Genomic DNA, 21,854 nt, shown 5'->3' on the forward strand with positions numbered 1-21,854 from the left:
TAAAAACTGACAAGCCTTAACTAAAATTCTGCAATTGCACTATTAGAGTATAAACTCCTATGAGAGAAAATATAAATAGATTTCAGGTAATTTTTTTTTTTTTCTTTCCCACCCCCCCTGTGTGTGCTGTGCCTATTTCAGGTTCTTTTCGGTGCTTATGGACTTTAAACTTGAGGGGTTGTTGGGTGGTTGTTTTTTCCTTTCCTCCCCCCTCCCGTATAATAATAGACATGGCTTTATGGCATCCATATTAAAAATGGGTAATTTTCCTTATGGTCCCTGTCTTCCTGCTGGGTTGATAATGTTTTGATGTATTTTTCTTTTGCTCTGATGAGAGGTCTGCTGCTGCTGCTCTGACATATTCATTTGGATGAATAATTATAACTTGCACAATGTCAAGCTGAAGATGGTAGGGTTTTGTGCGTCATGACAAGCCTAGTAGCCAGTGCAGGTGTCTCACAGCATGATCAGCAACAGCCAGTGTATTCTGGCTCAGAGGAGACATTTTAGAGTAGTAAGAAATCAGCACCAAGGGCAATGCTGCTGCTGCTGCTACTGTTGTAAGTGCCAAATAAATGCAGAGTGCTTCTCAATGACAAGTGCAAGAACATCCACTTATTTCAGTTATATTCTTTTTCTAAATAACCAGATAAATGTGCTGTCTCCACATTTCAGCATACACCGTAAGTGTGGTTCTGCAGTTTCAGTGCATCTATATTTTGCCCTCACATCAGGGTATTGTTTCTATACTGACCACTGCCCACCTGGTTGGCTACATGAAGGTCATGAGAGTGGAAATTAATGACTAATGAGGTCATGCAGCCAGCCAACAATGAAACAGTAATACAAGATTCAGAAGGTATAGTGGTACGAATGAGATTATTCTTCAGTTATTCTGATAAAAACGCAGTAAAATGCAACATAATTGTGCTTTTTCTTAGCAAAGGAGCTTCAGAGACACCAGCTTTATATGCATCTATAAATACAAAAAATTGGGATGGTTGACAAGACACTTTATAAAGGTTGCAGAGTGTTGAGTCTCAGTTTGATTTGTGCTAAGGAGGGGGAAATTGGTAAACTACTGCTTGTGAGAAATAAATAGTCTCCAAACAAATCTAGAGAATCATAAATTATTTAGGTGATTCAGGTGATCCCTTTTCCATCCAACAACTGTTCACTTTATGAAATTGTATTCTATCTATCAATTCATAAAGGGCAAGCAGGTAACAGCACCTACAGTTTAGGCTACTTTACCTTTTCCTTTAGGAGACTTTGCAGGTGTTTTAATTTTGGATAAGCAAATTTTGTGTTGGGAAGAATTGTAGCAGAAAAATCTCAGAATAAAGATCATATTTTTCTCTTTTTAAAAAAATAAATTTTAATAAATTGTGCTATATTTATCTTAATTAGAACATTGTTACTACCATTTGATTAATATTTAGTTCATCTGGGATTTGGAGCAGATGTTTGAAATTTGGCAGAATAGCCATATAGGTGTATAGCTGCTCTTAAAAGTGACTGAAAGGCTTCATGGATTTTATGGAAGGCGCAGGCTCAAGACTTTCTCTTTATTCTTCCCAGCTTCTATGGCTCTAGAAATAAGAACCAAGAGTACAGTGACTTTTTTTCCATTCCTTCCTATTCCTTTAATTGAAGGAAATGGTGTATGGGCAATAGGGGCAAACATGGGAAAGTATTTGAATTGAAAGTAAAAAAAAAAAAAAAAGGAGCAAAGAATCAGCGTGAGGAGATGGAGATGAGAGTGCAGAAGATAGAAATGGAAACAAAAATGTTGGAATACTACAGGAGACTCTTTCCTGGAAGAAGAGAAGGCATGTTCCCCTCAGGAACACATAGGTCCAAGAATATCTGATGTGCACTGACCTAAGTGCGTGCTTCATCTCCTACCAGTCATTGAAATGAAAGGAAGATGCATAGAGTCTGATAGCACAAAGGTAACATTTGGGTCAAAGGTTTCTAAAACTGCTGGGGAATCATCCAAGTTGATATGTTTACATGTCTGGTTTCCTGTAAAATAATCAATTTAACCCAGTCTCTACAACCACCTGTTTTCAGAAGTTAAGATCTCAGATTCACGGCCCTCCAGCTTAACATTAAATTGCCGTTCAGTCCCAAGAACTGTGTTGGTATAGCTTGTATCAGGTTATATCAGATTTTTGCCTCATAGAGCCTTGAATAACTAGGATTTGAAGCTGAATATATGCTTTGTTAAGAGAGAAAGCTGTGCTGAGAGTCACTGACAGTGCCTTTTCACAAGTCATCACTAATTGTATTCTTTGTTTTCTATGCTCACAACTTGAAATTTGAAAAATCTGGAGAAGCGTTGCGTGTTTAAAGCTCTGGCTATGGTCACGGGAGGCAATGGTCTAATAAAACCAGTCCTCTTAAAGCCAGATGAAGGGATCTTGAGCTGAGTATTCCAAACTAACATTTTCTCAGTCTCTTATTTTTCTATAGGAGTCCATCTAATCTGAAAATGTGTTTTCGTGATAAAACAAATACTGGTTTGTTGCTGTTGCGGTCATAGAGATCTAAAGGGAATAGGATGGTTAAATGATGCAGCATATCTCTGTCAAAAACTTAGCAAGCTCCCACTGGAAAGCAGCGGGGTGTCCTGGGACTGTAAGGCTATCTCAGGACCTCAGTGCTGGAATGGAGAGGAAGCCGGCTCCAGCTGCTGATTTTGTATGAATTCACATTTGACGGGTCCTTGTAATAGCACTGCATTAAGGTTTTGTGACTGTCCTAGCACTAGTATTTCCTCACCTCTGCTAGCTGCTCATTCCTACTCATATGGGCAGCTGATGTCAGTATCCTCAGTAGTTAGAAATAAAATGCAAGTTTTACATTATACATTAAAAATATTTTCATTTTGTTTTAAGTTGTGAAAGATTAAGCTGCCGCAGTGTTCTTTGTTTTTATAATGGATGTTTTGCCTGACGAGGATGGAAACCTAACATACAGAGGATAGAGTAACCAGTTTGGTTTTACTGGTGGTTTTTAGAGTCAGGTGGGCAGCCAGTGATGCTATCCTGAATTATGAATGTCTTATTTTTCCAAAGAATATTTGACGTATTTCATACAAATTGTAATGCATTTGTACAGAGGTTACCAAGGAACAAAGAGTTTTTGCTGTTTGACATTATTAATGACTACCTTGGTGTAGCGTAAACAAAAAAACCCAAATGTGATAGCAGTCTTGTCTAAAAGTGGGCAACAACCAAAAATGAGTTGGTTAATCGAATAAAAAGGAATGTTATAGTTTTCATGGTTTGCATGACAAGCATGTGATGTATTTAAATAGCTATAGATGCATTTATGTATATAGCAGGAGACAGCTGGCAACATCAATGAAGCATGCAAATAAGATCAAATGAACAGAGCATTAAAAAAAAAGATTTAACTACCTTTTTAAGGAACATCATTGAAAAATTACAATTAGTATTAAAATTAATTGGATTTTAAAACTTATCTGTGGGTTATAATCCCTTGATGTTTCTTTTTTCTAGTGAAACCCTTTGAATTCCCGGAAGATAAAGATAAAAATGATTATTAGAGGATTTATCTGTATGTGATATAGAAAAATGTAAAAAATCAAAATGGAAAGCAACTGTTGCAAGTACCAGAAAATTATGCTATTAATTTAAGTGTCATCAGAGCACAAAAGATCACATTTCAGGATGGTGTGAAAATTATTAAAATACTGGAAATAATAGTACTTAAGATGAAGATATTATACTCTAAGATGTGGTTAAGTGACTGACACTATTATATCACTTCAGGTATTATAAAAGTAACAAAATGCTTTTAAAGATAATAAGCGTTACATTTTGAGATTGGCAGTATTCACACTTTTCTGCTTAAGTGCTTTCCTACTTTAATATAATTTAATAACAGCAGGAAAAATGTAGCATTTTATTTCTAAGCCTCACCGTTGCTTTCTAAAATATGTATGCGTAAAATATAAAAACTTATTATATATAAAAGTCATATTTCTTCATCTGAGAATGTTCATATAATTTGCTTCTTTTTGTCCAGGTGAGAAACGAAGAACATAATTACTAAAGATTAAAGGAAACCATTCCACTTACATTTTGTATTATTTATAGAAAAATACCTCTTTAAGAACTGATCATTTGCTTTGCTTTTTCTTGTTGACCCCAGGAACTTGTTCCCAGGCCAAGAGCCATCTGAAATCTTTTTGCTATCTTTTATTTTTCTTTAAAAAAAAAAAAAAACAAAAACCCTGTACTTTACCATCTCTTTATCCTAACTGAAGAAATCTTGTCAGTTCTCTCCAATCCTTTCTGCTTTGTACTCCTGCATTTAATTGTTCACTTGTGTTCTGTGTAAACGATTCGGTGCTCCCAAATGATTCATGTTTTGCACCCTCTGGGCATCTGCATTTGGAAAGGTGTTAACCTGACTGCTGAGCATTTTCTCTACTTGAAGAAGCCTTTCCCTGTAGAAATAGTTACTTCTTTTGTGCTCGCTGATAATTTTTAAAAGACTTCTGCATTGCTGTTCTGTATATTGTCCCGCATAATGAAAGATTTTTCTGATTCTATCTAATCCACTCTCAAATATTGAAATCCCTTGAGTGTAATCCTCTGATTATTAGATGGTTTCTCCTTCTCTTACTGTATTTACATGGTTTGAAATCTAATGTTAAGTACCTGTTTTTCTGCTGCTTAATTTTGAGATAATTATGACGTTAGGTTATATTTCTTAGAGCCTTTAAAAAATAAATAAGCTAGTTTAGTTCTGTAGATATTTCTGCGTATTTATATTTGGTACCACTGCCTTGTTGCTCAGCTGAAGTAGAGCCAAAATGTCAGAATGTTGGAAGATTAATAGTAGGTAATGATGATTTTTACTTCAATTTTACAGTAGTTTGTTACAAGTCACAATGCAAATTAATAGCTGTTACCAGTTCTCAGAAAAGTTTTCTGAAAAAATCCAAATCAAATCCAGGTATGATGTATGTATATCACATGTTAGGACTACCAGGATTAGGGTACCACTTGTACTCGGGATACAGCTGTTCTTTACTTGTGTTGTTTCAATTAAACCTGAGGTTCAGTGGTTTATGCTACTGTGATACAGTTGGATACATACTAGATTTTAACACTTATTAAATTACCTACAGTTTGTTTTCTAAATATTGTATATGGCTGTAGGTAGAAACTATATGAAATTTATTTACATTTCTTCTTTTCTTAGAACTCCTTAATAGACATCTATAATCAGTTCCTGGCGGCATTGGAATCGCTGAAAGAATTCTGGGATGCCATGGATGAAATTGATGGGAAGACATGGGTGCTTGAGCCAGAAAATCCCACACGGAGTGCTACCAGCAGAAGAATTGCAATAGGTATGAAAAGATTTGAAGGAATACAGTGGATTTGAGAAGTAAACCTCGGGGTGCTGCTTTGCTTTGCTTGTCTAAATCAGATGGTGCTTGTTCGAGTTAGGAACATGAAAGGTCGCGCTTAAAACCAGCAAGACACACTCTCTTATTTTGTGTATTAAAAAAAATAAATAACCTTCCGCAGAATACTGAACCTGTTTAGGAAATTAACAACAACTTTATGGTGTTAGATAAAATGAAAGTTTCTGCAGGAAAATGCAGAAACTGTGTATTTGTAAATTATGAAAGTGTAACTGTGAAACACTGAGGACTTGCATGATAACTCCAGAAAAATCAGTATTTGTAAAAAAATGGCTTAGATGAAGCCCTCATCTCAGTCACAAATTCCATACTTTTTTAACAGACTTTAGATTGATCCTGTCCTGGAAGGGCGAAAGGAATACTGGAGTGCAGAGAAAAGGGGGTTAAAATGGGCAGGTGGAAAGGACAAAGAAATAAGAGGAAATTAGAGGCTTACAGTGTTAACTGTCTGAAAAAGTACCTTAATTCATATGCTGATGTTTGGCATTTTAAGGTCTTTATATATATACACACACACACACATATATATATCTATGGGGTAAGGAGTCCTGTAATTGCAAAGGAGAAACTTGCCACTGTCAGAGGTTAGAGATACAGGGGAAAATGTTATCTTTGAAAGAAGAGTTCTGATTTTTAGCTGAAATCCAAAATGTCAATAGCACATTGTGGAAATCTGAGAACACACAATGGACCAAAGTAGACCTAAATTGTCCCCGAAAGCCGCGGAAAGCCTGATTGCCCGCAGAGTGAAGAAGGAAAGGAGCTAGTGGGGTGCTGAGCCTGCTCCTTCACTGGGGGTGGAGGGAGGGACAGGAAGAGACAGGAAAAGTTCAGCAACCGGCTAAAATGACATGGGTCGGACAGCGCTGCTTTTTTGTGTGCGTGTGTGTGTGTGCAGTCAGGGTGGCTTTATCTTGGTTCTGCTCTGCTTTGACACAGACCAATGAAAAGGAAAGAAAAGGCTCAAAAAGTGCCTCACGTTAGATCAATGGAGGGCGATACAAGGCTTTGAGCCCTTTGTTGTCGGTCACAGACAATCTTCAGTTATGACTAAACTTTGATTTCATTCATTCCAATTTCTTCAAGGAGGGCAAGCCTAACTTACCTCTTAATTACAAAAAATGTTTTTATTTAGAAGAGAATTTGCTGTGAGGTTTTTAACCTCGATGCAGAACGTTTTTGAGCTGCTTACCCCTTAGAAATAGTGGACCTTGTGAGGAGGATGGGGTATCTTGAAAAACATTTGCTGTTTCAAAAATGTGCCGTTGCTCGCTCAGTCCCGGAGTATGCTGGTGGGGGGGGGAACTGACTTTCTTGATTGTACTGCTTAATATTGTCTTTGCGCTTCTCTTTTTGACTGTCAAAATGATGAGGAATTAATAACAATTACATCTCTACTACCTTTAAAATTTCGCTAAGATTTCAAATGGATTATGTCATCTAGCTGAGTTTGAGTATTCAGAAGTAAGTCTTAAGTGTTAAGACAGGTCTATAGGAATTGCAAGACTGGCAGTTATTTTAATCAGTTGCTATTCTTAATTACAGCTCATTTGAATTTAAATATCTAATATATACTGATATTTTGTACAATTAATTTGGATACCTATCAACTTTTTTATTATTTGTAGTAATGAAAACCAGCCCGAATTAACCAATTTAAAACTGCTTTTTAAAGAAGGTTAATGTTTCTGTTTTTCAAATACTTGACAGCGAAGAAAAGCTTCACCCATGACTTGCTTTCTCATTGTAGGGAACAACGTTTCGGTGAACGTAGAGGTAGATCCTCGGCATCCAAACATGCTCCCCGAGTGTTATTTTCTTGGAGCAGATCACGGTAAGGCAGCAGACGTACACCGTTTGTTTCTCTTCTAGAAATCTCATCGGTAGTGAACAGATACTAGTGTAAGCGATGTCAGACTCCTGGGGTAAACTTTACTTAAGCAGAGCCGGGATTTAAGCTGAATATGCGTGTAGGGGAGTTTTACACAGTAGATGCTGGGGTTTTTAACAGCCTAAATCCATAGCATGCTGGTTTGCTCTGTGAGTGACACTATTTTCCAGTGCCTTCCTAGCACAGTTTAGAGGGAACCCTGTGTCCTACATTACCCAGTCATGTTTGTAACTTAATAAAATTGTCTTTTAAAAAAATATTGAAAATTTACTACATAGTGTTTGGAAATACTCAAGTCTTTTCTTCTGTGTCCTGCAGCTTTTTACCAGCTGCTTAAGATATATAAGATGATATTTTAAATATTACCATAATGAAGAACTAAGAGCAGTCATGACTTAGGTACCTTAAATAATTCAAAACCACCAACCCATGCCTTCCCTTGTCAGTGCTGAATTATAAGAGGTCAAATTGGGAGGGGGAGCAAAGGGGACCCTAAAGATGATGTAATTATTTATGTACATTGTTTGCAGCGGTTAACCCTTTGAGAATTAAGCTGAACAACAACATGCACTTATGGTAAGCATCTTTAATAATAAATACAGGTTTGAAACTGAAATGGTATTTGCCGTTCCTAGTGTTGACTTTTTTTCTCTCTCTCTCTCTCGCACCTGCAGGGATCCAGAAATCAGTTTATTACAAAACTTGAAAGACGTCTTAGAAATTGATTTTCCATCTCGTGCTGTGTTAGAAAAAAGTGTAAGTTGCTTTTTGTTAATGATCAGTTGTTATTTCTCAATAAGTAAAATTTAAATGGTCACTTTATAACTGCCAGCAAAAAATAGGAGACTTAGAAGAGAGGTAATTGGATTAATATATTGTCATAAGGACTTCTGAACTTCAAGCAACAATTGTCAGAGCTTGTTAACCTTTGATTAGAGGTGCACACTTTCCTGTGGCCTTCATAGCAGTAAGGCGATTAATAACAGGCTTCACTATTAAAAGGAAAAGAGGAAGTTCCAGAGTAGCTAATGAGGGGTGGAAAATCCAAACATTCTGTTATGGATGTTGATGACTTAAGTTCTAATTAGGTAGAGCTGCTTAGAGGGGACGAGAGGCCATCCAAATACTGGTGCATTTCAAACAAACTCGGAATTAATTTTTGACAATGTTGTAACACTGGATTACTCGCTTTGCTTTCACTTGTGAAATTTTTAAATTAATATCTGACTGCGAGGTCTTGGGTCTAATGTCCAAATGTAATGACAAATCATTGTGTTTAATAAAAAAGAAACAGTGGGGCCCCCGAGAGTATGAAAATGCTTGTCAAAGTAGATGTAATTCAGTGAGAGGATAAAATATAGCCTGACAAAGTCTTGGACATCTGGCAACTAATCTCACTCTTTATACCGTAATGGCGTAAACACGTATATTGAGGGCAAAAATATTTAGTAGTTCTAAGGAATAAAAAAATGCAAAAGCACAGACAAATAGATGAACATGTTTTCTGCGGTACTAGCCCTGTTTCTTCCTTGCAGTTGTAGTGTAAGCTAAACCATGTTGTGTTTTAAGGATTTTGCTAAGGACTGTGGAATCTGCTACGCCTATCGACTTGACGGCACTACTCCAGATCAAGTCTGTGACGATCCCCGATGCGGACAACCTTATCACCGGGCTTGCCTGTATGAGGTAAAGTAATTAATGGGACAAACTTGCTCATTAACTCACAGATTCTAGAAAACAGGCACTGCCCACTTACATTTCAGATGAAGCAAAAGCCTTTAAGGAGTGCTATGACAGTCAGTCACTGTGTTTCCTCTTGTCTTTTAAGCCACAATTCAGCAATAAGCTCCCTGCGGAAGGGAACCTGCCTCACTTTGTGGTTATACAGCCTCTGACTTGACACACGCCGTGTCAGATGTTGATCAAATGAACTCTGTTTGGAAAAACCCCTGGTAATAGATCCTTCTTAAATTTGATGTGAAACAAATGTGAATTTTAATCCACTTACTTGTGTTGCAGTGGCTACAAGGTCTTCCTTCTAGCAGACAGAGTTTTAATGTCATCTTTGGTGAATGTCCTTATTGTAATAAGGTAAGGAAATCTAATGAAAATGAGTGATTGAACTAAATAGTGTGTGGTAGCTTAGATAAAGGCAAAAACTGTAACAAAGTCAGTTGTAAAATAAAATTTGTGGCTACTCTTCCCTTTACCCACTGGAATAAAGAGAGGAAATCTTTAAATTCCCATGCATGTAATGCATCAGTGTTTTCTAAAACAGTATAAAGAGGGCTATGGTTATCAACATACTAGTGTCAGAGTAATTAAATATCACACCCTGTTGTATTTCATAAGACTTTTTTAATGTTGCTGTAGCAAAGGTCCAGTTTCAGGAAAAAAAAAAAGAATCCCAACATTCATAACACCAAACAGTCTTGTACAAAGAGTTCAGTGCATACATAACTATTGAGTGTGGATTTGGAAATTGAGGAGAACTTGCCTTTAAAAGATCTGTACTGACAGTTATTTTAAAACATCTTTTTCAAGCCACTAACACTGAAATCTTCAACAAAGAAACTTTGAGAAGAAACTGCGTGATGGGAACACCACTGCATGCCCTTACACTGGAGATACGAAAACCATGATGTCAAAGAAAACACAAGGAAAGTAATATTAGTAGCAGAAGTACAAGTATGGCTACGCTGTAGTGGTATGTTTCATCGGTAAATGCAAGTTTGAATATAACAGATAAAGCAGGATGAGTGATGTCAGAACCAGTTTCTGGCGATGACACAGGATGATCTGTAGTAAAGAGTCGATCGTGTTTCTGTTTGGATTCTGAGAACATTGCTTGGAGGTCAAATGGTGGTAATTCTCTTGCAGTGTCTTTCTGCAGGGGAAAAAAAAAGTTATACTAAATACTAAATTTCTAGAGTAAACAATACAATTCATACAAAGTCTTAACTCTGGAATTTGTAGGTATAAGTATATTGTATATTATTAAGTGTATAATGTTAAGTATGATTAAACACCTTCTAAAGAGACATACTCTATGTTTATTATTGAAGTCAACAGCTGAAATTCTTCTGTATCCTTAATATATCAATATTTTTTGAAAACCGGTTAAGTCTTTACAGCATTCCTGCTAATAAAGTTCTAGCCTGGAAACTCCAGACATTACTCTGAAGTTTGATTTGCTGTTTTAAGTTGTGTAAGTTTTTGCACTTCCTAGTGAAGCTGAGGTTCTCCTGATTTACCATAGAAAGCAAAAATATGCTGGTAGGGTGGGATTTGTTCTAGTTCGATACAGTGGCATCTTGGGGTTTTTTTGGGTCTCCAGAAGCAATGTCCATCCTTAGCTTACCTTTTTGATCTCCATCTCAGCATAGAAATGTTTCTTGGTTTAATTTATACCTAAGCCATACGTGCTTTCCAGCAGCATCCTACCAAGCAGACCATTCGTTCTTTCATTGTCCCAGCTCTGTGATGTTTTCCTGAATATACTTCCCCAAAAGATAAACCAGAGAGGTTTTACCTGCATCATCTGTTAATGGCAACAGGGTGGCCATCCTGTCCAAGCATCTACGCTACAGCGAGGTGCCTGCAGGTAACTACTCCAGGCAGCTGCCTAACTGCAGCTTTTGGAATTGCTCTCTGGAAAATAGCATGGCGATGGGCTGTCCAAGCAGTTCCTGCGTGAACCATTGGTTCTTCTCCCGCTTTCTGCCTGAAGAACCCTGAATTTTCATCATCTCAGTGCTCTAAAGTTTCCTATACAGCTTTTCCTTTATCTGTCTCCTAAATTATATGAAAGGAATTGAGAGGAAGGCTGGAAAATGAAACTAATACAATCCTGTCTTTTTTTTCCCCCTCCAGTTTCTCCTTTGAATATCTTAAAATGTTATCTGACATCTATTTTAACTCTCCCCTATTATGCCCAATAGTGAGTAGTACTGCAGAACTATTCTACATAGATGCAGAATTATTAATCATATTGGACTAGCAGCTTTTCCTTTATAAAAACTAAATCAAAAGACAAATATAATTAAATACTAGACCAGTGATTGGCCCCATTTCTGTAGAAATGTACTTTTCCTTCCTCCCACAAGAAGGATGGACACACAAATCCCCAAGTTACTCTCCGGTGTCAAGATCTACAATCCATACCATGTGCTTGCTGTTCAAGTAAATGGAGGAAGTTACACAAACTATTTTTTTTTCCCAGTGTCATGTTGGAAACCTAAACAGGGTTCTCTTCCCTTATCTTCTACTTTCTTAGAACTAACAGTAGCTTTTATACCAAATATACAGGAGGGAGGAGATTTGCTATTCTTTTTTGCTCATATTTTTTAAGTTTAAATTTGAGGACTAGGAAGCAGCACTGGAATATCTTCCTATTACAAAGTTGTATTTATTACTTCAGGTCACTGTTGTGTCAGGACTCCAACGACTTTTTCCGAATCTGTCTCCCTTGCTATCACCCAAATCGTCTCCAAAAAATTATTCTGCTCACCACTTTACTGCCTGATGCTCTCAGGTACAGCTGTGCTTTTTCTGCTTCACTCTCCTAGCTTGTACTGGAGTCTCCAGGCAGTGATCAGCAGACTGCTTGAAGCAAAGAATTTTGGATTAATAATAAAGCTATCTTGAAAGTTGCATTTTTGTGCTTATTAGAAATTGTTCTGATTTAACAAGTTATTTTTCTATAAGAAAGAAAAACAGGGTAGAATCTCTTTATTAAAATACACTTAAACTCCACAGAAAAGGAGTACAGTGTGATTACTAAGATGTACTTTATTCTGCCATTATTTTTACTAAAACCTTGATTAATTTTTCATCCTTTTTTTCATGTACAGTTGAAGACTAAGACTGAATATATTCATTCAACCCTTTTATGCAGTCAATTACTAATAATATTTGAGTTGAGTTAGTTTACTACTACAGTCCTCAGATTAAAAAGTCAGAATTTAAGAACTTTAATTAGAGTGCTGTGAAGTTTTCCACTATGTAGTAAAGGAAACAACTGAAGTAAGTTCCTACCAAGAAAACAACAGGGTCCACAAAGGGAGACTGTCATTTCCCAACACTTTTATCTGCACACAGAGTGTTATTTCAGGAATAGTATGAGCAAGCAACTATACACAAACTTGTAGTGTTTGTGGCAAACATCTAGTTTGCATACATTTAAACTCTTAAGTTTTCGAAAAGCTGATCTTTCTTTCCCAGGGTGCCATGACTGCTCTAAGGTAACACCAAAAACCTCACCTGTTGGGGGGGGTCAGGCTCCTGAACCGTAGTGTAGGATTTAATGGGCTTCTCTTCAGCCTGGAATTGCCGGCGCGTTACCCGAGCGTGGGGCCTGCTTACGCAGTTAGATTCATCCTCTTTCCCCGTGTTTTGCTTCTGTTGAGCTGGTTTCGGTGACGGCTTCAGTAAGTGAACCTGTTGATGTACAGACAGTAATTCTGTATGCTGAAAAGAGTTTGGGAAAGTTCAAAATTATCACAGGTACCATTCCAACACTTGGACCTGTCAGGTTTGAGACAGGTAAGGGTAGTGCCCAGTTCACGCCTACTCTCTGGGCTTACAAGAAACTCAGAGGTTTATGTTTAGAATAATACCAGCCAGTAAGAATAGGCCAACGTCTGGAGTCTGTGACATAGCGTTGGGCTTTTTTCAAGCCCTCTTTTTCCTTTTCCACCCCAAAAGGTGACCATTGAGCTAACAGAGCAGCCAAGACCCCCAGGAGATACCACGCATTACTCACCTGCTGAGGCTGTGTTTGGTGAAGCATCCTGTTTAATTTACTTGGCTTTTCTGCATCTTGGAGTTGTTTGCCAGTTACCCCAGTACAGGCTTTGTTTTGACAGACGTATTCTTCACCTTCCACCATTTTTTGCTTCTGCTGAACTGGTTTTGGCGTAGGCTTTGGTAAGCGAACCTGTTGACGTGCAGTGAACAATTTTGTATACTGAAAAAACGTCAGTATTTCAAAAAGAAAACCGTTCCATCTTCAGTACCAAGAACACAGAATCAGAGAAAGCTTCTTCTTTCTCAAAAGAATTGTTTCCAGCATTTTAATTATCAATAAAAGTCTTCTTCAAACAATACAAAGTTAGAGCCATGCTGTACTCAGGAAGTATGCTATAAACTAAACTTCAGTTCTACATTTCAAACCATTCACTAACACCCTTTATTGGGAATGGTGACAGTAAGTCATAGTTCGTTTCATTAACAAGTAGAGCTGAATGCATTTCACATCACTGGATTGAGTCACATGCAAAACTCTCTAAGATTACCTGAGTCAGAAGATGTCATGATTATCTAATTTAAGAGTTAAAGCTGATTTTTTTTGGCGTCTTCTAAAATGTAAATGGGGAATACGCGGTGAACAGTTGCATGAGTTAATACAAGTTTTTTTCCAGTGCTGCTCTAAGCACTCAGTATCAAATGATGTCTGGTTTTGGCTTTTGGAACTTGGAAGACAACCGTAGCCAAAACACAGGCTGTATGCCACATGCCTTTGGTACTTCTGGCACACTAATAACTCTGTAACTGTAACATTTGCATATGGTCCTCTACGCAGCAGCTGGATCTCAATAAAGCAGCTAAAAAGGAAAGAATGAGCTGCTTTTTATACTGCAAATTAAATACATACAGGAGATAGAAATGGCACAACCTAAATACCCCTGGAAGTGCCAGTAAGCACTTCACATATTAATCCAAAACTCCTTTTAAGAATATAAAATTATTAATGTTTAGAAACATAAAGGTGTATCTGTTCTGAATAACAACTCAAGCTAGTTCCAAACAGTCTACACCTCAGTACGTAACACTGGAGATAGCCCTGAGAAATGGAGTTGCACAGGTGAGGCTCAAAATGCCACACTGACCGTTACCTAAATGCTGTTTTCTCTGCATCACAACACCATACTGCACCATGCAAGAACTGCTAATCCTGTTGACGGCTAAGTCCGGTATCTTCACAATGTATATGATACCTTAAACAACCACATTGCTTTCAAAACAGGGCTCGCAGCACTTGTGAAAATATTTATTTTATGCCTAAAAATCACCATATTCCATACTAAGAAAAATGACAGGTTGGTATCGATTTAATATTTTTTAATATGAAATCCACAAAATCTAGCAGGTAATCAGCCAGCCTGACCATACGTCATTTAGCCCTAATGCTAGCACTTTCTCTGTAGGCGAAAAAGCCGAAAATATTTATCCAGTGCCAAAATCTGCAGTAAACACATTTGAGAATGAACGCAATTAATATTTTATCACCTCTGTTTGGTGTGCAATTGAAACAAAGAACCACGACGTAGCCACTGTTACACTTTTTATGTTATCTCAAGATTAGATTCACGTACTATACAGGGAGCTGCATCTTAAAATTCATGTTCTGTAGCAATTCCTCTTCACATCATCTTCAAGGAGCTAGTGTTACAGGATCCCCTTATTGGTACTTACGGGTGTTTACTGGTCTTCAGAAGGGAATTGACCCAAAATCACCTCTTTCTTGTGTACCAAACTGGTAGAGGTGGAATCAGACAGGTCATCTGGAGTCAGATTCTGCTCATAAGCAAGAAGTGAGGAGACAGCGGATTGTTTGTAGTGGCTCCCACTATTCTTAGGTTGCCTCTTTAATGGGAGAAGTGTTTGGTGAATAAAAGGAGAGGTGGAAAGGGAATGCAGAGGGCCGAGATGAAAAAAGTCAGACCTAGGATAACGACAGACAGTGCCGTGAAGAGATGCAGTGGGAAGTGCCTGCCTGTCATCGAACACTTTGTCAGGACTGTAGCACCAAAGTGCACCAGGCCTTGAATATCCTCCACAGCCACAGACTGAAAAATCGCATTTTCTGAAAACAGCAATACATTTAGAGAAAGTTCAGTTATCCGCTGTCTCGACTTGTATTTAAGTACTCCTTAGGTCCGTTGAATAACCCTAAAAATCTCCTTTCTGCAGCTGTTCTGCAGCAAATGTTACAGGAAACTTGTGCATGTAAGCAGCAGAACTGGCTGAAGAAACACACTCAAGTAAAAACCTGCTGATCATTGAAGAAACCATTCTTACTACTCCAAGAAGCAAGACAACATTAAAAATTTCTCTGAAAAAGTGATGACAGGTGCCAAGATTTAGCAATATGCAGACATACTCCCTCTCTGATCTTGTTCTTGGCCATCAAAACCAATTCTGCTTAGTCCTCCAGCACAAGAGTGGTGATAACTGACACTCCTCATTCACGGATTTTTCAGTGAGGTTGCGCACTTGCAAATAGCAAGTGCTACGGCAGCTTTTACAGCCTGGAAGGTCAGGATCATCTTTTATACCAGCGTACTGTCAAGTCTTCAGCCAGGCAATAAGAAAATAGATTTACTATTCAGTATCTGACTCTAAGAAATCAAAGACTCTTGTGAAACAGAGATCCAACAGGATTAGCTGGAGATCAGTTAACAGCTACCTGAGATTTCAGTTCGGTTCAGAAAACAGTACAAACGTAAAAAAACCCCACCACCACAAACTTCTCAAATTAGCAAGGACAAATTGGTCACCATCATAGCAAGAGAAACACCGTCACTGAAATAGCTTTTGGTTTTATTAAAAAAAGAAAAAGTAGTGATAAAACCAGATAAGTCAATAAAATAGCTAAAATAAGTATCTGTAATTACCAAGATCAAACCCCAATGCCTTTTTATTAAACATGAACTTTTGTTCTGCCTTCCATAATACGTAAATAGTGCTGACAATTGGTTCGTGAGGCACTTGCTACAATAAAATGTAATTGTATCATGAGAGAAAGGTGACAATCAGGAGATCATGAAAAAATTACATATTCTCACTGGTGGTTAATTAGCCATGCAAAACCCCCTCAAACAGATATTCTCTTCTATTAGGAATGATTACTATGCAGGCCTACAGATGTCAATACCACAGTCATTCAAATACTTCTTTCCCTACTAATTGAAGGTTGTAAAGCTCTGGTGCCAAGGTTTTGCTTCCAAAGAGCTAATTTATGACTAGAAGGATATTTTATGTCTTCAGTTGCAGCAGCTACAAAACTCAGCAAATCAGAACCATCTGTGCACTGATACTTGAATCACCATTCATCTAGCAGCCTATCAGTCACATTAGTTTGCATCCTGCATTCTTGGCTCACGTACACTTGTGATGGTCCAAAGTTCACCAGAAATATTAAAAATGAATGGTACCCTGACCCTGCCTTATTGCACACGCAGCCGAGACAGAAACGGGGCTTTTGCATACGGGGAGTTTCCAGGCAGAGGTATGATGGGACTGACATTTCACAGCAAGTCCAGCAAGACTGCTAATTACCTCAATCTCCCCTTATTAAAACACGGGTTTATTAACTGTATAGTTTCAGACTTAAAAGTACAAAAGGAAAATATAACACGATAGCTGTCAGTTTTAAAATTCTGTGTTAGTGCATCACATAGCACTGCATACCAATAACACAGTTAAATCCCAGAATAATACCTCCTCCACATTAGCGGCTGCAGGAGTATAAAGGCAAATGACAAAGAACAGTTTGAAAGCGAGACAATGAATTAAATGCTTGCACTAATAAAGGTAACTTTGCTTTTAATCTGGAACGAAGGAAAAACCTGGCATTCAGGCTCGTCTTCAAGATGTTAGTGAACAAAGTCCTTGACTTCCCCATTATCCTGAAAGTAAATCATTCTTCACAGACCTACCGCTTTGAAGTGAGAGGCTGCAGGTCAAAAGGACTCATGACAGTTCTTCCTCCTTAAGGGTTGACATCCCACTTTTTAGCAAAGCCAGGGGAAACAGGAATTAACAAACACAGTGTATTTAAGGCAAAAGAACTGCTGTGTCAGTCTCATTTTGAGATCTTAAACTATTTCCTCCTCTACAAAAGAAAAGGCAACGATCAAGCAGATGTCAGACATAATCCCAGCACTGTCTGACTTACTTTTGACACTTTAGCAGCGCAGTGATTTCGCGTGCCTGCTGCGGCGGAAAATTCCAGAGGGCCATCGTAGCGAGTTCCACTTGACTCTAGTCCATCCAGCAGGATTTTCTTGAACGCTTGATACTTTGGCTTCTCATCATAAGCTAAGCCATAAACACATGCCAAAAACTTGGATATTTCACCTGTAGAGCATATTTTAATGTAAATTTCACATGGTGTAGACCTAGAACTTCAGAAAGAATTGAATTCCAAAATGGAATCCTGCATTGCCAAACAAGATGACACAATTTCAGCTGAAGATACACTCAAAACACAGACCTGACAATATCTCGCCTTTTCGAGATGAGAAAAGGAAAAGGTAGACTTGGACAAACAAGCTAACCCTTAAGTGCCATGTCTTATTATACACATGCACTAATTCTTATAGTACTGAAAGCTATCAAAGTATAAAAACTAATCAAAATACTTTATAGACAAATAGTGATAGTTCTGTATAAAATAGAAGTATTCTATATTTGAAAGACCATAATAACCCTCTAAATATTAACTACTCTCAACAACACTATTTTAATCGGCATACATATTATACTTTGAATGCTTTGGGGAAAAAAGCAACCTTTTTTTTTTTTTTTAACTTCTAATACTTGGACAAATATTGGTTTTGAGATTACATCCCTAAACCAGTCTCACAGCAGCATTGTTTTGCTATCATTATCGAGTGGTTCTAGAAACAGAGAAACCACTGAATGGGCAGAAATAAAGCTATTAGGAAAAACATATTGGGGGCGGGGGGGAGTGTGTGTGTGTGTGTGTCAAACTTTTCTTTCAATTGAAGACCCAAGCATATCCTAAAACTGGAGAACTACACCAGATATTACATCGGGTAAAATCCCAGAAAAGATTTATACTAAATATGCATACACACCATGAATATACTTTATGCGATATATGATGCATTCCAATAATGCAAATACAGAAATGTATTAATAAGTGAATAAGTGCATAAAGTGAATAAGTGAATAAATCAAAAGTAGATACTGACCTTTGAAGGGAGTTTGGTGTTTTCCCTGGTTTACTTTTGTATTTCAGTGAAGGAAGAAACACACGACAAGACAAACCGTCCATTTGTTTGCTTTTTCAAACTCTGACTACTAAGCAATAAACCTTTCGTAGACAGTTGCTTACTATGTCCACACTAACAGCTACTTCTGTTTCTAAGACAGTCACTGCTTCCTAACACCTTGGATTACATACGGCCAAGATCCCTTATGCCACTCTATGGTGTACATCACACATGAGGCTGATCACGATTTTGACACTACCACACACCGGGGTTCAAATTTAGCCCTCAGTGTCTACTTCCTCTACTTTGTACTTGTTCATGGGATAATGCAGGAAAGCAACAGAAAGAAAAGAGTTCCTGCAATAAAAACAGTAAGTATCCTGTACCAGTAAGCATCAAGTATCATTTATTGCAGAGTGACCAGCATTCCACAGCATCCAGAAATTTACCTTCTGCCCTTGCAGTAAACAAGCCTTTGAGGTAAAAATGCTTGAAATATAATAAGCTTGTACATGAAGGGCCTGATCCAGTTCCGCTGAAGTCAGAAATAATACTTGAATTAAATTGCACCCTGAATTAATGAGTGTGACATATAATCTAACAATGAGTATCACATAACTACTGTGTTATCAGCTAAATCCAGATGTTGCAGGCTCAATTCTTCTGTTGGATGCGTTTGTGTAAGAGTGGTTCATGCAGGCTTGATTTCGAGGGGTTGATTCAAGGATGACTCCTGCTTGCACACTCCAGTTTGCCCTACGACCAGAGCCCGGTAATACTGTAATACTGCACGCGCTCAGGTGAAGGAATCTACCTTAAGGTGCAAAACTCAGCAATTGCGTTTAAGAGTTTAAACTGAGGACTTTGTTAAATTTGTGTTACTTTTACTTTTGTACTGCTTCCCCCAAACAGACTAAGCCAGTGAAATATTTTTTGTAACAGACTAAATATGGTACGTAGTACAAGCACACTTACTACAGCTGCTTCCAGAAGAATCCCATTCCATCACTGAATCTGGGAGCTCGTCCATGAGTCTGAAACAACACGAGTGCAACAATTTTATGTGGTTTTGGAGCAGGTGATTCTTCATTTGGGATTTAGGAAGACAGCAAGTCTCAATTCCAAAGGGAGTGGACCTCCGGGATAGCTAATGGTTCACAGTACTGCTTTTAAAACAAAATCTCCTCTTACCAGCTATATTTTTAACTCTTTGGAGACTGCTGATTTCAGCAAGACCAGGCTTACAGCTAAGACTGCACTTCAACATTAAGTTTTCCTTTGCAGATATTTTAAGCTTTCTAGAAAGAAAAAGAAAAATCCTTTTGAGCTGAAATGGCTTGTTCTGATTTCAGCTTAATGATTAATATTTGTATTTTGAAATTGAAGAAGCAGTTCTGGTCTGCCTACTAGTCATTTAGCATCAGGTTCTTCCTGCCACGTAGCTCACGGGCAGCTGGGTGATGGCCATCAACATTACAAGCAGGCATGGCAGGGACAAGAGGGGAGAGGGAGGTTAAAGGACCTTAAGTCCCAGACACTTCGTAAACCGAAGGGCAGGACCACAGAGGTACTTTCTATCTACCCAGAAACAAAAATAGCAAAGGACACTGGAGCTCAGAATCAATCGTACCCTAAAAACAGATGAGGTAACACCAGCTCTCATCTTTGTGCAGGCATGAACCAGCGTGATCTCCGAGCACCTGTAGGAACCTGCAGCTGCACAAGCCCCCTTGCCCTAAGCGAAATCTCTTAGTTCAGTCCTGCTGTTAATTCTGTCAAGGGATCCCTTTTGTTTTGTTTGCTTGTTTAAAGGAGCCATAAAGCTCCACCAATAAGTAACAGGATGTGTTCTCAAATACATAAAGTTGAGGCATACAGGCAAATAACCTTCAATTCAGTAATCTGTTTAGTATCAGAAATAGGGGGTTCAATTTTGGGGAAAAGAAGCATTTAAACATTTTCCCGTAATCCAGCTTAAATTCCAATTCAAATGGAGCCTCTCCTCCAATTATGGCACCGCACAAACATTCATAAATTCAGATATATCAGCAATCCTTAAATATCCCCTTACCAATGCCCAGAGCTTTGGTACTGTTGCCTCATCACCCCGGCGTTACCGGGAGGAAATACTAAGAACTTGTAGTGAAGGGATGAGAGGATGAGACAACAGGTAAACAACAGTTTGAGGTCCTGCTCAGGCTCCTGCCTTTCAACTGCACACCACCTTCCAGGCCCAGCCTCTTCATCCTCACCATCACACAGACTCCACAGCAAAGGACGGGCACGCTCAGAAGTGATTTGCCTGTGCTGCTTAATGTACTTATTAACTTTAAAGCAACTGGATACGCACGTATATCCGTGTGTCTATTTCTGGCCTTTGAAAACAGTATAGGCACTGAAAATTAAGATAAAGAAAAGGGGATGACCTGGACCTAATACCACAAATGTCATTTATTAGACTAAAGATATTTCTGATAAATGGAATCTGTACCATTTTCTGTGCATTTCCTCTAAGCATCTGTTTGCATGGCATCCTGAAAATGCTGGCAATTTAAGGGTTAACTGCAAGGGAAGAATTAGCAAAGCAGCTTGATTGATTACATTGATTTAACATTGAATTGTATAAGTGTTACCTTGCAGGGGGCTGTGTAATGATCAGAACTTCTAAAGGAGAAATATTAAACATAACATACGATGTCAACATTTACAGATGCAATCTGTATTATCCACAGTCTGCAGGCTAACCTTTTTCTCTGTTGAGAGCCGATGCCACACTGAATTTGCAGATTGATTTCTGTGGATCAGCTATCCCTATTGTGTACCTCTGTTGTGACTTGTCCTACTTAAAAGTTTGCTGCCTTCTCCAATTGTAATGTTACATTTATGGGTAACTACTCTTCTGTATAGCCTTCTACAGGCTACACTGTACCACATGCAATTAACTCTCTCAAGTCCCAACTGTGAAAGCAGAGAAAGAAAACACTAATACACTCCGTTGCTTTAGTAAGCTCTAAATGAGTCATGCTGGGAAAAAGGGAAGATTTTAATCAAGTTCTTCAGTATTTTGGTATTCAATTGTTTGCAATGGCAGTGGGCTTACATAACATTAAAAACCTACATAAACACATCTGAAAAATAGCATCATATAGAAAGTTAAATAAATTGAATGCACGTGTGGAAAAACTTCCAGGAGATGTTTGTACTATAGTCTCTACAAAGCACCCATGAAGTTTAATGGAAACACACAACCACCTTCGGTACGTGCAACAAGGCCTGCACTAATTCACAAATCTTTTTTTTAAAAGAGTATTAAAAAAAAATACACAGCAGACAAAATGACTGTGTACTGTGCATTTGAATGTATCACCTCTCCACAGCAGTACGTACATAAACACGTGCAAGAGGGTATATATGGACATAAAGTTCGCATTTTTAACTGCTTCTAACATCTCTCTTAATTAAGGAG

At 38.1% G+C, this 21,854-nt stretch overlaps 2 protein-coding genes across 2 annotated transcripts in view; one reads left to right on the plus strand and one right to left on the minus strand.

The window, feature by feature from the left end:
* FANCL (FA complementation group L) overlaps positions 1 to 10,045 on the plus strand; it is a 29,854-nt gene extending 19,809 nt beyond the window's left edge. Inside the window, exons 8-14 of the mRNA XM_054820744.1 lie at positions 5,245 to 5,395; positions 7,224 to 7,307; positions 7,895 to 7,940; positions 8,039 to 8,120; positions 8,934 to 9,050; positions 9,384 to 9,455; positions 9,909 to 10,045. Coding sequence (XP_054676719.1) covers positions 5,245 to 5,395; positions 7,224 to 7,307; positions 7,895 to 7,940; positions 8,039 to 8,120; positions 8,934 to 9,050; positions 9,384 to 9,455; positions 9,909 to 9,944 — 588 coding nt within the window. The 3' untranslated portion in view covers positions 9,945 to 10,045. The remainder of the gene's footprint in view (positions 1 to 5,244; positions 5,396 to 7,223; positions 7,308 to 7,894; positions 7,941 to 8,038; positions 8,121 to 8,933; positions 9,051 to 9,383; positions 9,456 to 9,908) is intronic.
* The window catches only part of VRK2 (VRK serine/threonine kinase 2), a 45,638-nt gene continuing 33,486 nt past the window's right edge, over positions 9,703 to 21,854 (minus strand). The window contains 7 exon segments of the mRNA XM_054820743.1: positions 9,703 to 10,251; positions 11,875 to 11,925; positions 11,928 to 11,966; positions 12,627 to 12,803; positions 13,129 to 13,302; positions 17,326 to 17,507; positions 19,364 to 19,422. Coding sequence (XP_054676718.1) covers positions 10,009 to 10,251; positions 11,875 to 11,925; positions 11,928 to 11,966; positions 12,627 to 12,803; positions 13,129 to 13,302; positions 17,326 to 17,507; positions 19,364 to 19,422 — 925 coding nt within the window. The 3' untranslated portion in view covers positions 9,703 to 10,008.

This window comes from Grus americana, chromosome 3 (genome assembly GCF_028858705.1).
Source record: "Grus americana isolate bGruAme1 chromosome 3, bGruAme1.mat, whole genome shotgun sequence".
NCBI lineage: Eukaryota > Metazoa > Chordata > Aves > Gruiformes > Gruidae > Grus > Grus americana.